This window comes from Oncorhynchus clarkii, unplaced genomic scaffold (assembly GCF_045791955.1).
Source record: "Oncorhynchus clarkii lewisi isolate Uvic-CL-2024 unplaced genomic scaffold, UVic_Ocla_1.0 unplaced_contig_1721_pilon_pilon, whole genome shotgun sequence".
Classification (NCBI taxonomy): Eukaryota; Metazoa; Chordata; class Actinopteri; order Salmoniformes; family Salmonidae; genus Oncorhynchus; species Oncorhynchus clarkii.
This window is the reverse complement of record NW_027260940.1, coordinates 125,289-145,831: the sequence shown is the minus strand read 5'-3', so window position 1 is coordinate 145,831 and position 20,543 is coordinate 125,289. Positions and strand designations below refer to the sequence as shown.

Here is a 20,543-nt window from a genome sequence, read left to right as displayed (position 1 = left end):
TGATCCCTGGAGAGATGCTACTAGAAGTGTGATGGTGGTAGGGGGGCTGTATTGCATAATGACGGTAGCTGATGGTTAGCGTTCAGGATTTCCCTCTGTTTTTACAGCTCTTCACATCCTACCACCTTTTATTAGTTAACCTCACCCTATTGGGTAAAAAATATACTGACATTTACAAGTCCAATCAACAATTGACTTTAATTGATAAATAAATCAATCAACTATCACGTGTATATTATAGACAGGTACAAACTAGCTATATTTAGTCTATTTTCACAAACATCAATAAACAAGAGTTGATAAAGCTGAGTGTCCACCATCTCTTCCCTCTCATCACTTCTCTCTGTGTGCTCTGCTGTGTGTGAAGGACAGACAAGAGGGGTGTGTGTGTGTGTGTTGGTAACAGACTCACTCGGCTGGTGTGCTCAAGCTCTCTCCAGTTTCTCTGTGTGTGAGAACATTTAAATACAGTCTCTCCTAGCCTGCCCCCTACTGTTGTTTAAGCCCAGTCTCAGCCACACACACACACTCACCCTCCATAACACTCCCTAGACACACTCAACAAAGAGACAAAACACCACATAAACTCGCGTTTAACTTATTGAGAGGTTAAAATAATTTTCAAATGATTAAAACATTGTTAAAGCTGTATAAAGTATGTTTATTTAGATGGAGGTGAGAAGACTTTGTGGATCATACTGCCATTTGTGGCCGAAGCAGGGTACTGCACCCACTCGTTGATATTTACTACACTCGGCCTAATATTTAGTAATGACTGTTATTTCTATAAATGGGGCCAGGTTTTTTTTCCCTATCCAGGCAAACAAATTGACTAGGACAAACGTTAGATCTAACGTATAGCCTATAGAAGGAGCCCTAGAGTTTTCCTGACCTTGCAACCCTGAAAAACTCTGGGGTCTAATCAGTAACAAATGATTTTCCCATTTTCATAAAGGATCAGATTTTTTACTTTAAGTTGAAATCATGTTGTTTGAAATGATTAGAATTTATAATGTTGTGGTTGAAATGATTAAATCTAATTGAATTGTTTAGAATGTTGTTGACATGATTAGACCTCTTTCTGTTTGTAACGATACTCTCGACACGCCCCCTCTAGACTTTACTGTTGCACTTCCTAAAGTGGCCAGTTGGTGTCTCCCTTTCCACTCTTTCTCCTCTACTCTGCCTGCTTTCTTTCTTTCTCTCCTTCTCCCTACCTTCTATCTCTCCTCTACTACTCATTCTTTCACCTATCATTCCTTTTTCAAGTTCTGTAAATGTTGAGAATATTCCAAACCAAATCACCAGACATTTGTGACAAATGGCTAAACTGTGGTTCTCTCTCTCTTTTTTTTCTCTCTCTCTCTCTCTAGGGGCTGGTGTGTTGTGAGAGCTGTGTCTCCAGTGTTGAGTGAATTTGGTCACCCCTCTGTAACCCCCACCACACACGCGCACGGCTGACTCACACCCCCCCACCCTCCCCCCGCCCTCCAGCGGACCACACACACCCACCCTTTCCTGAGGACACACACCCCTCCCCTGCAGCAGTCAGGATGATCACCTCTGAGCTGCCTGTCCTACAGTGAGTCTTTCCCTGTTGCATCGTCAACCAAAGCCTCATTAAGAGATCACAACACACCCCTGATGCGGTAATTAGTCGAACGTAGGTGTGTGTGTAATGTATGTTGTGACTGCTGAGTGTGGGTAGAATTATGTAGGTGTATCCCTCTCAGTATAAGTGGGTGTGTGTTGCAGGGACTCGTCCAATGAGAGCGGAGCGGCAGACACAGTGAGTCTGAGTGTGAGTGTGAGTGAGCTGGAGGACCCGACAGACACTAAAGGCAAGAAGAAGAGAGGGAGGCCTGGCAGACCACCAGTAAGAACACCTTTCTACGAGGTTCCTTCTCTCTGCATAGTCTCTTCCTGTATATCTGAACCCTTTGCCCCTTGCTTTTTAAGGCAGCCAATAAGAAGCCTCGGAAGTCCCCAGCGGAGAAGGCTACAGGCGGGGCTAAAGGGAGGAAGGCCAATGGGGTCCCTCAGACCAACGGCGAGGGAGGAGACCCCGTCACTCTGTTTGAGGTGGTCAGAATGGGAAAGAGTGCCATGCAGTCTGTGGTTGATGACTGGATCGAGTCGTACAAGCAGGACAGAGACATCGCCTTACTGGACCTCATCAACTTCTTTATCCAGTGTTCTGGCTGCAAAGGTATTACTGTTAACTGCTACCGACACACCAGACAACATTCTGATTTATATAGGCCCGATTTCCAGGTTGGTTGTTGAACTGTTGTATTGTGGTTGTTAAAAGGTTGTATTGTGGTTGTGCGTAACCCTCTTCAGGCACGGTGCGCATCGAGATGTTCCGGAACATGCAGAACGCGGAGATCATCAGGAAGATGACAGAGGAGTTTGACGAGGTAATGCATCAAAGCTGTCATTGGTCGGATGAGGGGAGGGAGGGAGGGATAGGCGGGTGGATATAGACTGACGTGTGTATTGATGTACATCAAGGACAGTGTGACAACTGATGATTATAAAAAGGGCTTTATAAATAAATCTTAATTGATTGACTACCTTCTCACCATGTCCTCACCCCAGTAATAGATCAACATGTTTATATGTGGTCTGCAGGACAGTGGGGACTACCCTCTCACCATGTCCTCACCCCAGTAATATATCAACATGTTTATATGTGGTCTACAGGACAGTGGGGACTACCCTCTCGCCATGTCCTCACCCCAGTAATAGATCCACATGTTTATATGTGGTCTACAGGACAGTGGGGACTACCCTCTCGCCATGTCCTCACCCCAGTAATAGATCCACATGTTTATATGTGGTCTGCAGGACAGTGGGGACTACCCTCTCACCATGTCCTCACCCCAGTAATATATCAACATGTTTATATGTGGTCTACAGGACAGTGGGGACTACCCTCTCGCCATGTCCTCACCCCAGTAATAGATCCACATGTTTATATGTGGTCTGCAGGACAGTGGGGACTACCCTCTCACCATGTCCTCACCCCAGTAATAGATCCACATGTTTATATGTGGTCTGCAGGACAGTGGGGACTACCCTCTCACCATGTCCTCACCCCAGTAATAGATCCACATGTTTATATGTGGTCTGCAGGACAGTGGGGACTACCCTCTCACCATGTCCTCACCCCAGTAATAGATCAACATGTTTATATGTGGTCTACAGGACAGTGGGGACTACCCTCTCACCATGTCCTCACCCCAGTAATATATCAACATGTTTATCTGTGGTCTGCAGGACAGTGGGGACTACCCTCTCACCATGTCCTCACCCCAGTAATAGATCCACATGTTTATATGTGGTCTGCAGGACAGTGTGGACTACCCTCTCACCATGTCCTCACCCCAGTAATAGATCCACATGTTTATATGTGGTCTGCAGGACAGTGGGGACTACCCTCTCACCATGTCCTCACCCCAGTAATAGATCCACATGTTCATATGTGGTCTGCAGGACAGTGGGGACTACCTACCCTCTCACCATGCCCTCACCCCAGTAATAGATCAACATATTGATCATGTTTATCTGTGGTCTGCAGGACAGTGGGGACTACCCTCTCACCATGTCCTCATCCCAGTAATAGATCAACATATTGATCATGTTTATCTGTGGTCTACAGGACAGTGATGACTACCCTCTCACCATGTCCTCATCCCAGTAATAGATCAACATGTTTATCTGTGGTCTGCAGGACAGTGGGGACTACCCTCTCACCATGTCCTCACCCCAGTAATAGATCATCAACATGTTTATCTGTGGTCTGCAGGACAGTGGGGACTACCCTCTCACCATGTCCTCACCCCAGTAATAGATCAACATGTTTATCTGTGGTCTGCAGGACAGTGGGGACTACCCTCTCACCATGTCCTCACCCCAGTAATAGATCATCAACATGTTTATCTGTGGTCTGCAGGACAGTGGGGACTACCCTCTCACCATGCCCGGGCCGCTGTGGAAGAAGTTCCGCTACAACTTCTGTGAGTTCATCTGCGTATTGATACGTCAGTGCCAGTACAGCATCATCTACGATGAGTACCTCATGGACACGGTCATATCCCTCCTCACGGGACTATCTGACTCACAGGTCAGAGCTTTCAGACACACCAGCACACTGGCAGGTAAGAGACTCCCTTTCTTGCGCTCTCTCTCCCTCTCTCTCTTTATCTCTCTCTCTTTATCTCTCTCTCTTTATCTCTCTCTCCCCCTCTCTCTCTCTTTATCTCTCCCTCTCTCTCTTTATCTCTCTCTCTCCCTCTCTCATGGTGAGAGGGTAGTAGAACTGGAGACCAGTGTCATTGCTCGGTGTAGATTACTAGTTCTATCTATACGTCTCAGATGTATTGTGGCCCTGTCTGTCCTCTCCCTCCAGCGATGAAGTTGATGACAGCGTTGGTGAACGTGGCGTTGAACCTCAGTATCCACCAGGACAACACCCAGAGACAGTATGAGGCTGAGAGGAACAAGATGGCCGGAAAACGAGCCAATGAGAAGCTAGAGCTGCTGCTGCAGAAGAGGAAGGAGGTACGTGATTGGTCTGCTGGTGGTTGGAGGAGGGGCTAGGATCCAACATCTGTCATTCCTCTGAAACAGACCTTCACACACTCTGACCTCCTGACTGTCATTCCCCCACAGCTCCAGGAGAACCAGGATGAGATTGAGAACATGATGAACTCTATCTTCAAAGGAATCTTTGTCCACCGCTACAGGTACACGCACACACACACACACACACACACACACACACACACACACACACACACACACACACACATGAAAGTAGTGATGATGACGGTGTTGGGGTGTGTTTCAGGGATGCTATAGCTGAGATCAGAGCTATCTGTATTGAGGAGATTGGAGTTTGGATGAAGATGTACTCTGACGCCTTCCTCAACGACAGCTACCTGAAATATGTAGGATGGACCTTACACGACCGGGTAGGCATACACGCACACACACACACACACACACACACACACACAGGGGCATGCACATAGACTTACACTATTTGTCTCTCTTTTTGTGTCTCCCCTCTCTCTGTGTCTCCCCTCTCTCTGTGTCTCCCCTCTCTCTGTGTCTCGTCTGTCTCCTCTCTCTATGTCTCCCCTCTCTCTATGTCTCCCCTCTCTCTGTGTCTCCCCTCTCTCTGTGTCTCGTCTGTCTCCCCTCTCTATGTCTCCCCTCTCTGTCTCCCCTCTCTGTCTCCTCTTTCTATGTCTCCCCTCTCTGTCTCCTCTTTCTATGTCTCCACTCTCTGTGTCTCCTCTGTCTCCCCTCTCTGTGTCTCCTCTCTATCTGTCTCTCTCTCTCTCTGTGTCTCTGTGTTTCTCTCTGTCTCTCTCTCTCTCTGTCTCCTCTCTCTGTGTCTCCCCTCTCTGTCTCCTCTCTTTGTGTCTCCCCTCTCTGTCTCCCCTCTGTCTGTGTCTCCTCTGTCTCCCCTCTGTCTGTGTCTCCTCTGTCTCCTCTCTCTGTGTCTCTCTGTGTCTCTCTCTGTGTCTGTCTCTGTGTCTCTCTCTCTGTGTCTCTGTGTTTCTCTCTGTCTCTGTCTCTCTCTCTCGGTCTCTGTCTCTCTGCGTAGCAAGGTGAGGTCCGTCTGAAGTGTCTGAAGGCTCTCCAGAACCTGTACACCAACAGAGAACTGTTTCCTAAACTGGAGCTGTTCACCAACCGCTTCAAGGACCGCATCGTGTCCATGACTCTGGATAAGGAGTATGACGTGGCTGTGGAGGCTATTAGACTGATCACTCTCATCCTGCAGTACGTATCTCACACACACACACACACACACACACACAAACCTCAGGGTTTTGAGTCACGGATCTGATCACTTTTCGCTTCCGCAACAAAAGGAGACAAATAACTTTGTTTTCCATTTATTACTGAAAGAACACTTCAAGTAAGGAACTTTTCAGTGTTTAAATAAAATCTTCAAATAAAATGTTCAATGCTCAATTGTTAAATTAAAGTGCAATATGAGGCATGATAGCTTCTTCCTTTGGACAATAGTGAATGTAAAAATAGCCTGTGTCCAAGTCATTAAACAAAAGTAAATAACGAAAGCAAAACAGATCTGAGTTTATAACTTCACATTATTCTTCTAAAAGATGGGGATGTCTGGGGAGAGGGGAAACCTCTTTCCAGTCACTATGTCCCCTGCCGTGGAGAACACCTTCTAGCTAGGAACTGAAGTGCTAGGCCCAGCCGGGAAACCTCTTTCCAGTCACTATGTCCCCTGCCGTGGAGAACACCCTCTAGCTAGGAACTGAAGTGCTAGGCCCAGCCGGGAAACCTCTTTCCAGTCACTATGTCCCCTGCCGTGGAGAACACCCTCTAGCTAGGAACTGAAGTGCTAGGCCTAGCCAGGTAGCATCTTGCCAGCATAGCAATGTGAGGGTATTTACACTCCATTGCTTTTCCACCATGTCAGTGAATCACCATCCAGTGGAATGCTGCTTGCTGCCTGGTAGGATGTCACCTCCTCTTTGATGGTGTTGGCAAACGTCTTGCCTGTGTCCTTGCTCACAAAGGTCTCCCCGAAAAGCTCCTTCATGGCCGAATGATTTTGTGGAGGAGATGCCTCTGAGTCTGGCCCTGTCAGCTCTGTGCCTTGACCCTGCAGAAAAAATTACTTGATCTGTTAAAACTAACTCATTATTTATTTTCATATTTCATAGAACTATAATTGTGTCAATAACATTTAATAAAAGCCATTTATTCCAAGTAAACAATGGATTTCTAATATCAATAGTATAGACTAGAGGTCGACAATTCTGATTTTTCAAAGCCGATACCGATTATTGGAGGACCAAAAAAAGCCGATGCCGATTAATCAGCCTATTTTATTTTTTATTTTTTTGTAATAATGACAATTACAACAATACTGAATGAACTTATTTTAACTTAATATAATACATCAATAAAATCAATTTAGCCTCAAGTAAATAATGAAACATCTTCAATTTGGTTTAAATAATGCAAAAACAAAGTGTTGGAGAAGAAAGTAAAAGTGCAATATGTGCCATGTAAGAAAGCTAACGTTTCAGTTCCTTGCTCAGAACATGAGAACATATGAAAGCTGGTGGTTCCTTTCAACATGAGTCTTCAATATTCCCAGGTAAGAAGTTTTAGGTTGTAGTTATTATAGGACTATTTCCCTCTATACCATTTGTATTTCATTAACCGTTGACTATTGGATGTTCTTATAGGCACTTTAGTATTGCCAGTGAAACAGTATAGCTTCCGTCCCTCTATTTAGCGCGCGCTAACTAGCTAGCCATTTCACTTCGGTCACACCAGCCTCACCTCGGGAGTTGACTTGAAGTCATAAACAGCGCAATGCTTGACGCACAACGAAGAGCTGCTGGCAAAACGCCCGAAAGTGCTGTTTGAATGAATGTTTACGCGCCTGCTTCTGCCGACCACCACTCAGTCAGATACTTGTATGCTTGTATGCTCAATCAGATTATATGCAACGCAGGACACGCTAGATAAACTAGTAATAAACTAGTAATAAACTAGTAATATCATCAACCATGTGTAGTTAACTAGAGATTATGATTGATTGTTTTTTATAAGATAAGTTTAATGCTAGCTAGCAATTTACCTTGGCTTACTGCATTCGTGTAACAGTCAGTCTCCTTGTGGAGTGCAACGCGAGAGAGGCAGGTCGTTGCGTTGGACTAGTTAACTGTTAGGTTGCAAGATTGGATCCCCCGAGCTGACAAGGTGAAAACCTGTGGTTCTACCCCTGAACAAGGCAGTTAACCCACCGTTCCTAGGCCGTCATTGAAAATAAGAATGTGTTCTTAACTGACTTGCCTAGTTATATAAAGGTATTAAAAAATATATAGATATTTTTTTTAAATACCGTTTTCCGATTGTTATGAAAACTTGAAATCGGCCCTAATTAATCGGCCTCTAGTATAGACTAAGATTAGACTGCAGTATATTTTAATATTTAAGTGATTCACTCTTTATTTTTTTTTACCTCTTCAGTGGCGGATCACGGTTTGTCCTCCTGTAGGGCAGGGTGTAGGTGAGACAGGGACTTGCAACAGACAGGCACTTGCAACAGACAGGCACTTGCAACAGACAGGCACTTGCAACAGACAGGCACTTGCAACAGACAGGCACTTGCAACAGACAGGCACTTGCAACAGACAGGCACTTGCAACAGACAGGCACTTGCAACAGACAGGCACTTGCAACAGACAGGCACTTGCAACAGACAGGGACTTGCAACAGACAGGGACTTGCAACAGACAGGGACTTGAACCTTGGATCCAGTGCAGTAGATCTATGAAGGTAGTCCTGTACATTAGGGGGGTACCTGTGTTTCAGGTCCTCTCTAATGGCAGCCTTGACATCTCTAGTGATGGTGCTGTCTTCCTCACTTGGGACCATGGATTGTCGAATCCTTGTTTTCAGAGGTAGGATCATGGACACAGACGGTGCAGTTTCAGTGCTCAGTAGGGTTGTAACCGGTTTGAGCACCTGGAGGACCTCCTGCCACTTTCACGTCATTAGACAGATTACTTTTTTTCAGGGTCTTGTCTGTCAGTGCAGAGTATACAGCTGCCTGCTGCTCAAGATGTCTCTCCAACATGTCATAAGTGGAGTTCCATCTTGTTGTGACATGGTGTATGAGCTTGTGGGTCGGTAGCTGGAACATTTCCTGCTTGGTCTTAAGCACATGAGCGGCTGTTGTGCTTCGGTGGAAAAAGGAAACCATCTTCCTGATCCTCCCAACGAGGTTGTCCATCTGGTTACCTGAGATCCACCTGGTTACCTGAGATCCACCTGGTTACCTGAGATCCACCTGGTTACCTGAGATCCACCTGGTTACCTGAGATCCACCTGGTTACCTGAGATTCCCCTTTGAGATGCTAAATTGATCACATGTGCAAAGAAAGCTATCTGTTGCCCCAGTCCAGCCTCTATCACTGCATTTACTTGGTTCTTGGCATTATCTGTGGTGGTTGGGATATTGCTATTGGGCCTCTAGCTTCCACTCTGCTGCTGCTCCTAGCAGTACCTGCGCCAGATTTGTGCCTCTCATAGTGTCTGTAGCACCGGACTTCACATCTCCCACTCCTCTGGACCGTGGAGGTCCACTCCTCTGTGGTATAGTGAACAGTCACAGTCACGTAGCTTTCTGTTACCCTGGAGGTCCACTCCTCTGTGGTGTAGTGAACAGTCACAGTCATGTAGTTTTCTGTTACCCTGGAGGTCCACTCCTCTGTGGTGTAGTGAACAGTCACGTAGCTTTCTGTTACCCTGGAGGTCCACTCCTCTGTGGTGTAGTGAACAGTCACAGTCATGTAGCTTTCTGTTACCCTGGAGGTCCAGCCGTGTGTGGTGTAGTGAACAGTCACAGTCATGTAGTTTTCTGTTACCCTGGAGGTCCACTCCTCTGTGGTGTAGTGAACAGTCACGTAGCTTTCTGTTACCCTGGAGGTCCACTCCTCTGTGGTGTAGTGAACAGTCACAGTCATGTAGCTTTCTGTTACCCTGGAGGTCCACTCCTCTGTGGTGTAGTGAACAGTCACGTAGCTTTCTGTTACCCTGGAGGTCCAGCCGTCTGTGGTGTAGTGAACAGTCACAGTCATGTAGCTTTCTGTTACCCTGGAGGTCCACTCCTCTGTGGTGTAGTGAACAGTCACGTAGCTTTCTGTTACCCTGGAGGTCCAGCCGTCTGTGGTGTAGTGAACAGCCACGTAGCTTTCTGTTACCCTGGAGGTCCAGCCGTCTGTGGTGTAGTGAACAGTCACAGTCATGTAGCTTTCTGTTACCCTGAAGGTCCACTCCTCTGTGGTGTAGTGAGCAGTCACAGTCACGTAGCTTTCTGTTACCCTGGAGGTCCACTCCTCTGTGGTGTAGTGAACAGTCACGTAGCTTTCTGTTACCCTGGAGGTCCACTCCTCTGTGGTGTAGTGAACAGTCACAGGCATGTAGCTTTCTGTTACCCTGGAGGTCCACTCCTCTGTGGTGTAGTGAACAGTCACAGGCACGTAGCTTTCTGTTACCCTGGAGGTCCACTCCTCTGTGGTGTAGTGAACAGTCACAGTCACGTAGCTTTCTGTTACCCTGGAGGTCCACTCCTCTGTGGTGTAGTGAACAGTCACGTAGCTTTCTGTTACCCTGGAGGTCCAGCCGTCTGTGGTGTAGTGAACAGTCACAGTCACGTAGCTTTCTGTTACCCTGGAGGTCCAGCCGTCTGTGGTGTAGTGAACAGTCACAGTCACGTAGCTTTCTGTTACCCTGGAGGTCCACTCCTCTGTGGTGTAGTGAACAGTCACGTAGCTTTCTGTTACCCTGGAGGTCCACTCCTCTGTGGTGTAGTGAACATTCACAGTTACGTAGCTTTCTGTTACCCTGGAGGTCCACTCCTCTGTGGTGTAGTGAACAGTCACGTAGCTTTCTGTTACCCTGGAGGTCCAGCCATCTGTGGTGTAGTGAACAGTCACAGTCATGTAGCTTTCTGTTACCCTGGAGGTCCACTCCTCTGTGGTGTAGTGAACAGTCACGTAGCTTTCTGTTACCCTGGAGGTCCACTCCTCTGTGGTGTAGTGAACAGTCACAGTCATGTAGCTTTCTGTTACCCTGGAGGTCCACTCCTCTGTGGTGTAGTGAACAGTCACAGTCACGTAGCTTTCTGTTACCCTGGAGGTCCACTCCTCTGTGGTGTAGTGAACAGTCACGTAGCTTTCTGTTACCCTGGAGGTCCACTCCTCTGTGGTGTAGTGAACAGTCACAGTCATGTAGCTTTCTGTTACCCTGGAGGTCCAGCCGTCTGTGGTATAGTGAACAGTCACAGTCATGTAGCTTTCTGTTACCCTGGAGGTCCACTCCTCTGTGGTGTAGTGAACAGTCACGTAGCTTTCTGTTACCCTGGAGGTCCACTCCTCTGTGGTGTAGTGAACAGTCACAGTCAATTAGCTTTCTGTTACCCTGGAGGTCCAGCCGTGTGTGGTGAGGGCAACAGAGGATGCCTTGGATAATTTGTCGACGGTTTTGATATTTGTTTATAAAGACCTGGCACTGTCTTCATACTGAAGTGGGGGCGCCAGGGGATTTCCTAGTGTGGCTCAAGCACTTTCACCGTATGTTTAAACCCTTTGTTTTCCACAACATGTCTGCAGTGATAAACATCACTGAGTTGGCTCCCGTCACTGACACACCAGGCTGCTGATGCTTTAAATGTGTGGCCACGCTCCATGTATTTCCCTGATCACACGGCTTTCTGTGGCACAATGCCTACACACCGTAATGGTGTCGTCCACCACCCTTCTTCCGTCATCATATTTGACAGGGAAGCCTAAATGCTCCCATACATGAGACTTAAATAAAGCAGGAGGCTTTTCCAGTTCTTCAGCTCCTCCCACTAGCCATGGCTGTCACTGCCCTTATTTCTTCTTTGCTTTTTGCAACGCGAGGATCCAGGAATGATTCGTAGGGATTCAACAGGCCCCGTTCACGTGAGCAGCACACACAACTGTTAAAATAAAAATCTAATCAACCTTCAGGCTTCAGAGTAAAACACAGCATCTGTCGTCTATCTTTTCACTGCAACTCTGCATCGAGATGTAGGGAATTATTATTATTAAGTAACATTGTCAGTGAAACTGTATTTCACACTATGATGGTTAGACTTTGATCCACGGTTCACGTGCGTGTCGAACCGTGGGGGGTGATCCGTACTGACCAACTACGGTCCGTTACACCACTAGTATCAACACACACACACACACGTTTACATATCAACACACGTTTACATATCAACACACGTTTACATATCAACACACACACACACACGTTTACATATCAACACACACACACACACGTTTACATATCAACACACACACACACGTTTACATATCAACACATGTTTACATATCAACACACGTTTACATATCAACACACGTTTACATATCAACACACACGTTTACATATCAACACACACACACACGTTTACATATCAACACACACACACACATTTACATATCAACACACGTTTACATATCAACACACGTTTACATATCAACACACGTTTACATATCAACACACACACACACGTTTACATATCAACACACGTTTACATATCAACACACGTTTGCCATTTCACACATACTCGTATAATGGGACCCTGTGTGCTTATTGTAACTGTTTGGGATTGGCTGCCCCGTTTTAATGTCACTAGTTGTGATTGGTTGTTCTAGGGGCAGCGAGGATGCGTTGTCCAATGAGGACTGCGAGAATGTCTACCACCTGGTTTACTCCGCCCACAGACCTGTCGCCGTGGCAGCAGGAGAGTTCCTGCACAGGAAGTGAGTCTGCCTGCCTGTCTGAGTGTTGGAATCCAACCCATAAATCCATTCAGCGATTATTATTGGCTGATATTGACCTTTTCCAGCAACATTCCACTTTGTGTGCAGGTTGTTCAGCAGACATGACCCCCAGGCAGAGGAGGAGTTGGCTAAGAGGAGAGGGAGGAGCAGCCCCAACGGGAACCTCCTCCGCATGCTGGTGCTGTTCTTCTTGGAGAGTGAGCTTCATGAACATGCAGCCTATCTGGTGGACTCTCTGTGGGAGAGTTCTCAGGAGCTGCTGAAGGACTGGGAGTGTATGACTGAGTTACTGCTGGAGGAGCCTGTACAAGGAGAGGAGGGTGAGACATCTTTACCATAACTCACTGGTTATGTCCCGGTGTCTGGTTATGTCCCGGTGTCTGGTTACGTCCCGGTGTCTGGTTACGTCCCGGTGTCTGGTTACGTCCCGGTGTCTGGTTACGTCCCGCGGTGTCTGTTTACGTCCCGCGGTGTCTGTTTACGTCCCGCGGTGTCTGTTTACGTCCCGCGGTGTCTGTTTACGTCCCGCGGTGTCTGTTTACGTCCCGCGGTGTCTGTTTACGTCCCGCGGTGTCTGTTTACGTCCCGCGGTGTCTGTTTACGTCCCGCGGTGTCTGTTTACGTCCCCCGGTGTCTGTTTATGTCCCCCGGTGTCTGGTTATGTCCCGGTGACTGGTTATGTCCCGGTGTCTGTTTATGTCCCGGTGTCTGTTTATGTCCCGGTGTCTGTTTATGTCCCGGTGTCTGTTTATGCCCCGGTGTCTGTTTATGCCCCGGTGTCTGTTTACGTCCCCCGGTGTCTGTTTACGTCCCGCGGTGTCTGTTTACGTCCCGCGGTGTCTGTTTACGTCCCGCGGTGTCTGTTTACGTCCCGGTGTCTGTTTACGTCCCGGTGTCTGTTTACGTCCCGGCGTCTGTTTGTCTGTTTACGTCCCGGTGTCTGTTTACGTCTGTTTACGTCTCGGTGTCTGTTTACGTCCCGGTGTCTGTTTACGTCCCGGTGTCTGTTTACGTCCCGGTGTCTGTTTACGTCCCGGTGTCTGTTTACGTCCCGGCGTCTGTTTACGTCCCGGTGTCTGTTTACGTCCCGGTGTCTGTTTACGTCCCGCGGTGTCTGTTTACGTCCCGCGGTGTCTGTTTACGTCCCGGTGTCTGTTTACGTCCCGGTGTCTGTTTACGTCCCGGTGTCTGTTTACGTCCCGCGGTGTCTGTTTATGTCCCGCGGTGTCTGGTTACGTCCCGCGGTGTCTGGTTACGTCCCGGTGTCTGGTTACGTCCCGCGGTGTCTGTTTACGTCCCGCGGTGTCTGTTTACGTCCCGCGGTGTCTGTTTACGTCCCGCGGTGTCTGTTTACGTCCCGCGGTGTCTGTTTACGTCCCGCGGTGTCTGTTTATGTCCCGCGGTGTCTGTTTATGTCCCGCGGTGTCTGTTTATGTCCCGCGGTGTCTGTTTATGTCCCGGTGACTGTTTATGTCCCGGTGACTGTTTATGTCCCGGTGTCTGTTTATGTCCCGGTGTCTGTTTATGTCCCGGTGTCTGTTTATGTCCCGGTGTCTGTTTATGCCCCGGTGTCTGTTTATGCCCCGGTGTCTGTTTATGCCCCGGTGTCTGTTTATGCCCCGGTGTCTGTTTATGCCCCGGTGTCTGTTTACGTCCCGGTGTCTGTTTACGTCCCGGTGTCTGTTTACGTCCCGGTGTCTGTTTATGTCCCGGCGTCTGTTTGTCTGTTTACGTCCCGGCGTCTGTTTACGTCTGTTTACGTCTCGGTGTCTGTTTACGTCCCGGTGTCTGTTTACGTCCCGGTGTCTGTTTACGTCCCGGCGTCTGTTTACGTCCCGGTGTCTGTTTACGTCCCGGTGTCTGTTTACGTCCCGCGGTGTCTGTTTACGTCCCGCGGTGTCTGTTTACGTCCCGGTGTCTGTTTACGTCCCGGTGTCTGTTTACGTCCCGGTGTCTGTTTACGTCCCGGTGTCTGTTTATGTCCCGCGGTGTCTGTTTATGTCCCGCGGTGTCTGGTTACGTCCCGCGGTGTCTGGTTACGTCCCGGTGTCTGGTTACGTCCCGCGGTGTCTGTTTACGTCCTGCGGTGTCTGTTTATGTCCCGCGGTGTCTGTTTATGTCCCGCGGTGTCTGTTTATGTCCCGCGGTGTCTGTTTATGTCCCGCGGTGTCTGTTTATGTCCCGCGGTGTCTGTTTATGTCCCGCGGTGTCTGTTTATGTCCCGCGGTGTCTGTTTATGTCCCCCGGTGACTGTTTATGTCCCGGTGACTGTTTATGTCCCGGTGACTGTTTATGTCCCGGTGACTGTTTATGTCCCGGTGACTGTTTATGTCCCGGTGTCTGTTTATGTCCCGGTGTCTGTTTATGTCCCGGTGTCTGTTTATGTCCCGGTGTCTGTTTATGCCCCGGTGTCTGTTTATGCCCCGGTGTCTGTTTATGCCCCGGTGTCTGTTTATGCCCCGGTGTCTGTTTACGTCCCCCGGTGTCTGTTTACGTCCCCCGGTGTCTGTTTACGTCCCGCGGTGTCTGTTTACGTCCCGGTGTCTGTTTGTCTGTTTACGTCCCGGTGTCTGTTTATGTCCCGGTGTCTGTTTGTCCCGGTGTCTGTTTATGCCCCGGTGTCTGTTTATGCCCCGGTGTCTGTTTACGTCCCCCGGTGTCTGTTTACGTCCCGCGGTGTCTGTTTACGTCCCGCGGTGTCTGTTTACGTCCCGGTGTCTGTTTACGTCCCGGTGTCTGTTTGTCTGTTTACGTCCCGGTGTCTGTTTACGTCCCGGTGTCTGTTTACGTCCCGGTGTCTGTTTATGTCCCGGCGTCTGTTTGTCTGTTTACGTCCCGGTGTCTGTTTACGTCTGTTTACGTCTCGGTGTCTGTTTACGTCCCGGTGTCTGTTTACGTCCCGGTGTCTGTTTACGTCCCGGTGTCTGTTTACGTCCCGGCGTCTGTTTACGTCCCGGTGTCTGTTTACGTCCCGGTGTCTGTTTACGTCCCGCGGTGTCTGTTTACGTCCCGCGGTGTCTGTTTACGTCCCGGTGTCTGTTTACGTCCCGGTGTCTGTTTACGTCCCGGTGTCTGTTTACGTCCCGGTGTCTGTTTACGTCCCGGTGTCTGTTTACGTCCCGCGGTGTCTGTTTATGTCCCGCGGTGTCTGGTTACGTCCCGCGGTGTCTGGTTACGTCCCGGTGTCTGGTTACGTCCCGCGGTGTCTGTTTACGTCCCGCGGTGTCTGTTTATGTCCCGCGGTGTCTGTTTATGTCCCGCGGTGTCTGTTTATGTCCCGCGGTGTCTGTTTATGTCCCGCGGTGTCTGTTTATGTCCCGCGGTGTCTGTTTATGTCCCGCGGTGTCTGTTTATGTCCCGCGGTGTCTGTTTATGTCCCGCGGTGTCTGTTTATGTCCCCCGGTGTCTGTTTATGTCCCCCGGTGACTGTTTATGTCCCGGTGACTGTTTATGTCCCGGTGACTGTTTATGTCCCGGTGTCTGTTTATGTCCCGGTGTCTGTTTATGTCCCGGTGTCTGTTTATGTCCCGGTGTCTGTTTATGCCCCGGTGTCTGTTTATGCCCCGGTGTCTGTTTATGCCCCGGTGTCTGTTTACGTCCCCCGGTGTCTGTTTACGTCCCCCGGTGTCTGTTTACGTCCCCCGGTGTCTGTTTACGTCCCGCGGTGTCTGTTTACGTCCCGGTGTCTGTTTGTCTGTTTGTCTGTTTACGTCCCGGTGTCTGTTTATGTCCCGGCGTCTGTTTGTCTGTTTACGTCCCGGTGTCTGTTTACGTCTGTTTACGTCTCGGTGTCTGTTTACGTCCCGGTGTCTGTTTACGTCCCGGCGTCTGTTTACGTCCCGGCGTCTGTTTACGTCCCGCGGTGTCTGTTTACGTCCCGCGGTGTCTGTTTACGTCCCGGTGTCTGTTTACGTCCCGGTGTCTGTTTACGTCCCGGTGTCTGGTTACGTCCCGGTGTCTGGTTACGTCCCGGTGTCTGGTTACGTCCCGGTGTCTGGTTACACCGTCTGGGTACGTCCCGGTGTCTGGTTACGTCCCGGTGTCTGGTTACGTCCCGGTGTCTGGTTACGTCCCGGTGTCTGTTTACGTCCCGGTGTCTGTTTATAAAGAGGTGATTGATGATCAGACGGTGATCTCTCTCCTCATTGTCATCTCCCTCTCATCACAGTGCTGTCAGACAGACAGGAGAGTTCCCTGATAGAGTTGATGGTGTGTACCATCCGGCAGGCAGCAGAGGCTCACCCACCCGTCGGCAGGGGCACTGGGAAGCGTGTTCTCACAGCGAAGGAGAGGAAGACTCAGATAGACGACAAGAACAAACTGACAGAACACTTCATCATGGCCCTGCCCATGCTCCTGTCTAAGTACCAGGCCGACTCTGAGAAGGTGGCTAACCTGCTACAGATCCCTATGTTCTTTGATCTGGACGTGTACAGCGCTGGGCGTATGGAGAAGGTAGGAGTGTGTGTGTGTGTGTGTGTGCATGCTCGGTTTGTGTGTGTGAGAGGCCTAGTTAATGTTTTCGTGTGTGACGTTTTCTCTATGGGTGACTGTAGTTACTGACCTCTCTCCCTCCCTCCCTCCTTCTCTCCCTCTCTCCCTCCTTCTCCCAGCACCTAGATGCCTTACTGAAGCAGATCCGCCTGGTGGTGGAGAAACACATTGAGACAGACGTGCTGGAGGCCTGCAGTAAGACCTACAGCATCCTGTGTTCTGAGGAGTACACCATCATGAACAGAGTGGACATCGCCCGCTCGCAACTCATCGACGAGATAACGGACCGCTTCACACACTCCGTAGAAGACCTGCTGCAAGAGGCCGAGGAGGCTGACGATGACGACATCTACAACGTTCTGTCTACCCTCAAGAGACTCACGGCCTTCCACAAGTAAGACCTTCCATCCTCTGTCTCATTTCGAGTAGAACTCTCGCTCCCTCTCGCCGTCCCTCTCAGTAAGTCATGAATATAAAGGTTCTCCCAGGATTCTGACTGGTGTGTGTGTGTGTGTGTTCCCAGTGCTCATGACCTGACGCGGTGGGACCTGTTTGGTAGCTGCTACAGGTTGTTGAAGGCTGGTATTGAGCAGGGGGCCATGCCAGAGCAGATCGCTGTCCAGGCCCTGCAGTGTTCCCACTACTCCATACTGTGGCAGCTGGTGAAAATCACAGAGGGAACTCCTAGTAAGGAGGACCTGGTGGCTCTGAGGAGAGTGGTGAAGTCCTTCCTGGCTGTCTGTCAGCAGTGTCTGTCCAATGTCAACACACCTGTCAAAGAACAGGTACGAACCAGTTTGCACCCGTCAGACCAGTCTCACTCCACTTAGACTAGTCTCACTCCACTTAGACTAGTCTCACTCCACTTAGACCAGTCTCACTCCAGTTTACACCTGTTCAACCAGTCTTTTTCAAGTTCAGTAAACCAGTTTAAACTCCAGTTTACACCACTTCAACTAGACTCGCTCCAGTTTAAACTGATGATGGTGGTGATGATGAAGAACGGTGTTAATGATGATGTGTTCCCTCCCTGTACAACAGGCCTTCATGTTGTTGTGTGACCTGCTGATGGTCTTCAGTCACCAGTTGGTGTCTGGGGGCAGAGAAGGACTGGAGGCCCTGGTGTTCAACCCAGACAGCACCTTACAGAACGAGCTGCTCACCTTCATCCTGGACCACGTCTTTATAGACCAGGACGATGAGAACCAGAGCATGGGTTAGAGACACGCACACAGAGACACACACACACACAGCAGGTGGCCTAGCAGTTGGGTCAGTATCCGAAAGGGCGCTGGTTCAGATCCCGAGCCGACTAGGTGAAAAATCAGCCAATGCCTTGAGCAAGGCACTTAACCCTCATTGCTCCAGGGTCGCCGTCAGTAATGTCTGATTCCTGGCCGTGACCCCACTCTCTGAGTGTCTCAGGGGGAGTTGGGATATGCAAAAAACCCATTTCCAATTCAAACATTGGAATTGTAAGCACCCACCTAATTATTATTATTATTACACACACACACAGACCACTAAGTATGTATGTTCTGTCTCCAGAAGGCGACGAGGAGGATGAAGCCAATAAGATAGAAGCTCTTCACAAGAGGAGAAACCTGCTCGCAGCCTTCAGCAAACTCATCATCTATGACATCGTGGACATGCCTGCTGCTGCAGACATCTTCAAACACTACATGAAGGTGCTGACCTGGTGTCATCTGACACTTCAATGAAACATGACAATAGTTGTTTCTGTCCCCGATCCCTGTATGCTTTCATTTCATGTCTGATAGTCACACATCAGCATGCTAGCCTCCTGTATCCTCAACCAAAGATCTGACTGGTCTCTCTCTGTCTCTTTCTCCTCTCTCTCTCTTTCTCCTGTCTCTCTCTGTCTATCTCTCTATTTGTCCCTTTGTCTTTCTCCTGTCTGTCTTTCTCCTGTCTCTCTCTCTCCTGTCTCTCTCTCTCGCCTGTCTCTCTCTCTCCTGTCTCTCTCTCTCCTGTCTGTCTCTCTCTCTCCTGTCTGTCTCTCTCTCTCCTGTCTGTCTCTCTCTTCCTGTCTCTCTCTCTCTTCCTGTCTCTCTCTCTCTTCCTGTCTCTCTCTCTCTTCCTGTCTCTCTCTCTCTTCCTGTCTCTCTCTCTCTTCCTCTCTCTCTCTCTCTTCCTGTCTCTCTCTTCCTGTCTCTCTCTCTCTCTCTCTCTCTCTTCCTGTCTCTCTGTCCCCTGTCTCTCTCTCTCTTTCTCCTGTCTCTTTGTCTTTCTCTCTATCTGTCTCTCTCTCTCTGTCCCTTTGTCTTTCTCCTGTCTCTCTCTCTCCTGTCTCTCTCTCTCTCCTGTCTCTCTCTCTTTCCTGTCTCTCTCTCTCTCCTGTCTCTCTCTCGTCTCTCTCTCTCCTGTCTCTCTCTCTCTCGTCTCTCTCTCTCTTCCTGTCTCTCTCTCTTCCTGTCTCTCTTCCTGTCTCTCTCTTCCTCTCTCTCTGTCTCTCTCTTTCTCTCTTCCTGTCTCTCTTCCTGTCTCTCTTCCTGTCTCTCTTCCTGTCTCTCTCTTCCTGTCTCTCTCTTCCTGTCTCTCTCTTCCTGTCTATCTCTTCCTGTCTATCTCTCTCTCTCTCTTCCTGTCTCTCTGTCCCCTGTCTCTCTCCCCCTCTCTCCTGTCTCCAGTATTATAATGACTATGGTGATATCATCAAGGAGACTCTCAGTAAGACCAGACAGAGTGATAAGATCCTCTGTGCCAAAACCCTCATCCTCAGTCTGCAACAGGTACTGACACACCCGCTCCACACACACACTGACACCCGCTCCACACACACACTGACACACTCGCTCCACACACACACTGACACACCCGCTCCACACACACACACACACACACACACACACACACTGACACACACACACACACACTGACACACCCGCTCCACACACACACACTGACACACCCGCTCCACACACACACACACTGACATACCCGCTCCACACACACACACTGACACACCCGCTCCACACACACACACTGACACACCCGCTCCACACACACACACACTGACACACCCGCTCCACACACACACACACTGACACACCCGCTCCACACACACACACACTGACACACCCGCTCCACACACACACACACACTGACACACCCGCTCCACACACACACTGACACACCCGCTCCACACACACACACACACTGACACACCCGCTCCCCACACACACACACCCGCTCCCCACACACACACACTGACACACCCGCTCCCCACACACACACACTGACACACCCGCTCCACACACACACACACTGACACACCCGCTCCACACACACACACTGACACACCCGCTCCACACACACACACACACACACACACTGACACACCCACTCCACACACACACACACTGACACACCCGCTCCACACACTGACACACACTCACTGTTCACTGTGTGTGTTGTAGCTGTTCAACGAGCTTCTCCAGGACCAGGGTCCTACTCTGGACAGAACATCGTCTCACGTCAGCGGCATCAAGGAGTTGGCCCGGCGCTTCGCCCTCACCTTCGGCCTGGACCAGATCAAAACCAGAGAGGCTGTCGCTACGCTGCACAAGTAAGACCCAACACACACACACACACACAGACACACACACACACAGAGAGAGACAGACCCAACACACACAC

The 20,543-nt window shown here is 49.4% G+C and overlaps 1 protein-coding gene across 1 annotated transcript in view; it reads left to right on the top strand.

The window, feature by feature from the left end:
• LOC139402460 (cohesin subunit SA-1) overlaps positions 1–20,543 on the top strand; it is a 55,044-nt gene that overhangs the window by 15,109 nt on the left and 19,392 nt on the right. The window contains exons 2-19 of the mRNA XM_071146418.1: positions 1,374–1,582; positions 1,756–1,876; positions 1,960–2,209; positions 2,344–2,420; positions 3,959–4,163; positions 4,415–4,566; positions 4,678–4,751; positions 4,856–4,979; positions 5,621–5,799; positions 12,261–12,368; positions 12,477–12,709; positions 16,558–16,844; positions 17,003–17,277; positions 17,407–17,668; positions 17,925–18,099; positions 18,432–18,571; positions 19,535–19,636; positions 20,324–20,472. Of these exons, the coding sequence (XP_071002519.1) occupies positions 1,554–1,582; positions 1,756–1,876; positions 1,960–2,209; positions 2,344–2,420; positions 3,959–4,163; positions 4,415–4,566; positions 4,678–4,751; positions 4,856–4,979; positions 5,621–5,799; positions 12,261–12,368; positions 12,477–12,709; positions 16,558–16,844; positions 17,003–17,277; positions 17,407–17,668; positions 17,925–18,099; positions 18,432–18,571; positions 19,535–19,636; positions 20,324–20,472 (2,942 nt within the window). The 5' untranslated portion in view covers positions 1,374–1,553. The remainder of the gene's footprint in view (positions 1–1,373; positions 1,583–1,755; positions 1,877–1,959; positions 2,210–2,343; positions 2,421–3,958; positions 4,164–4,414; positions 4,567–4,677; positions 4,752–4,855; positions 4,980–5,620; positions 5,800–12,260; positions 12,369–12,476; positions 12,710–16,557; positions 16,845–17,002; positions 17,278–17,406; positions 17,669–17,924; positions 18,100–18,431; positions 18,572–19,534; positions 19,637–20,323; positions 20,473–20,543) is intronic.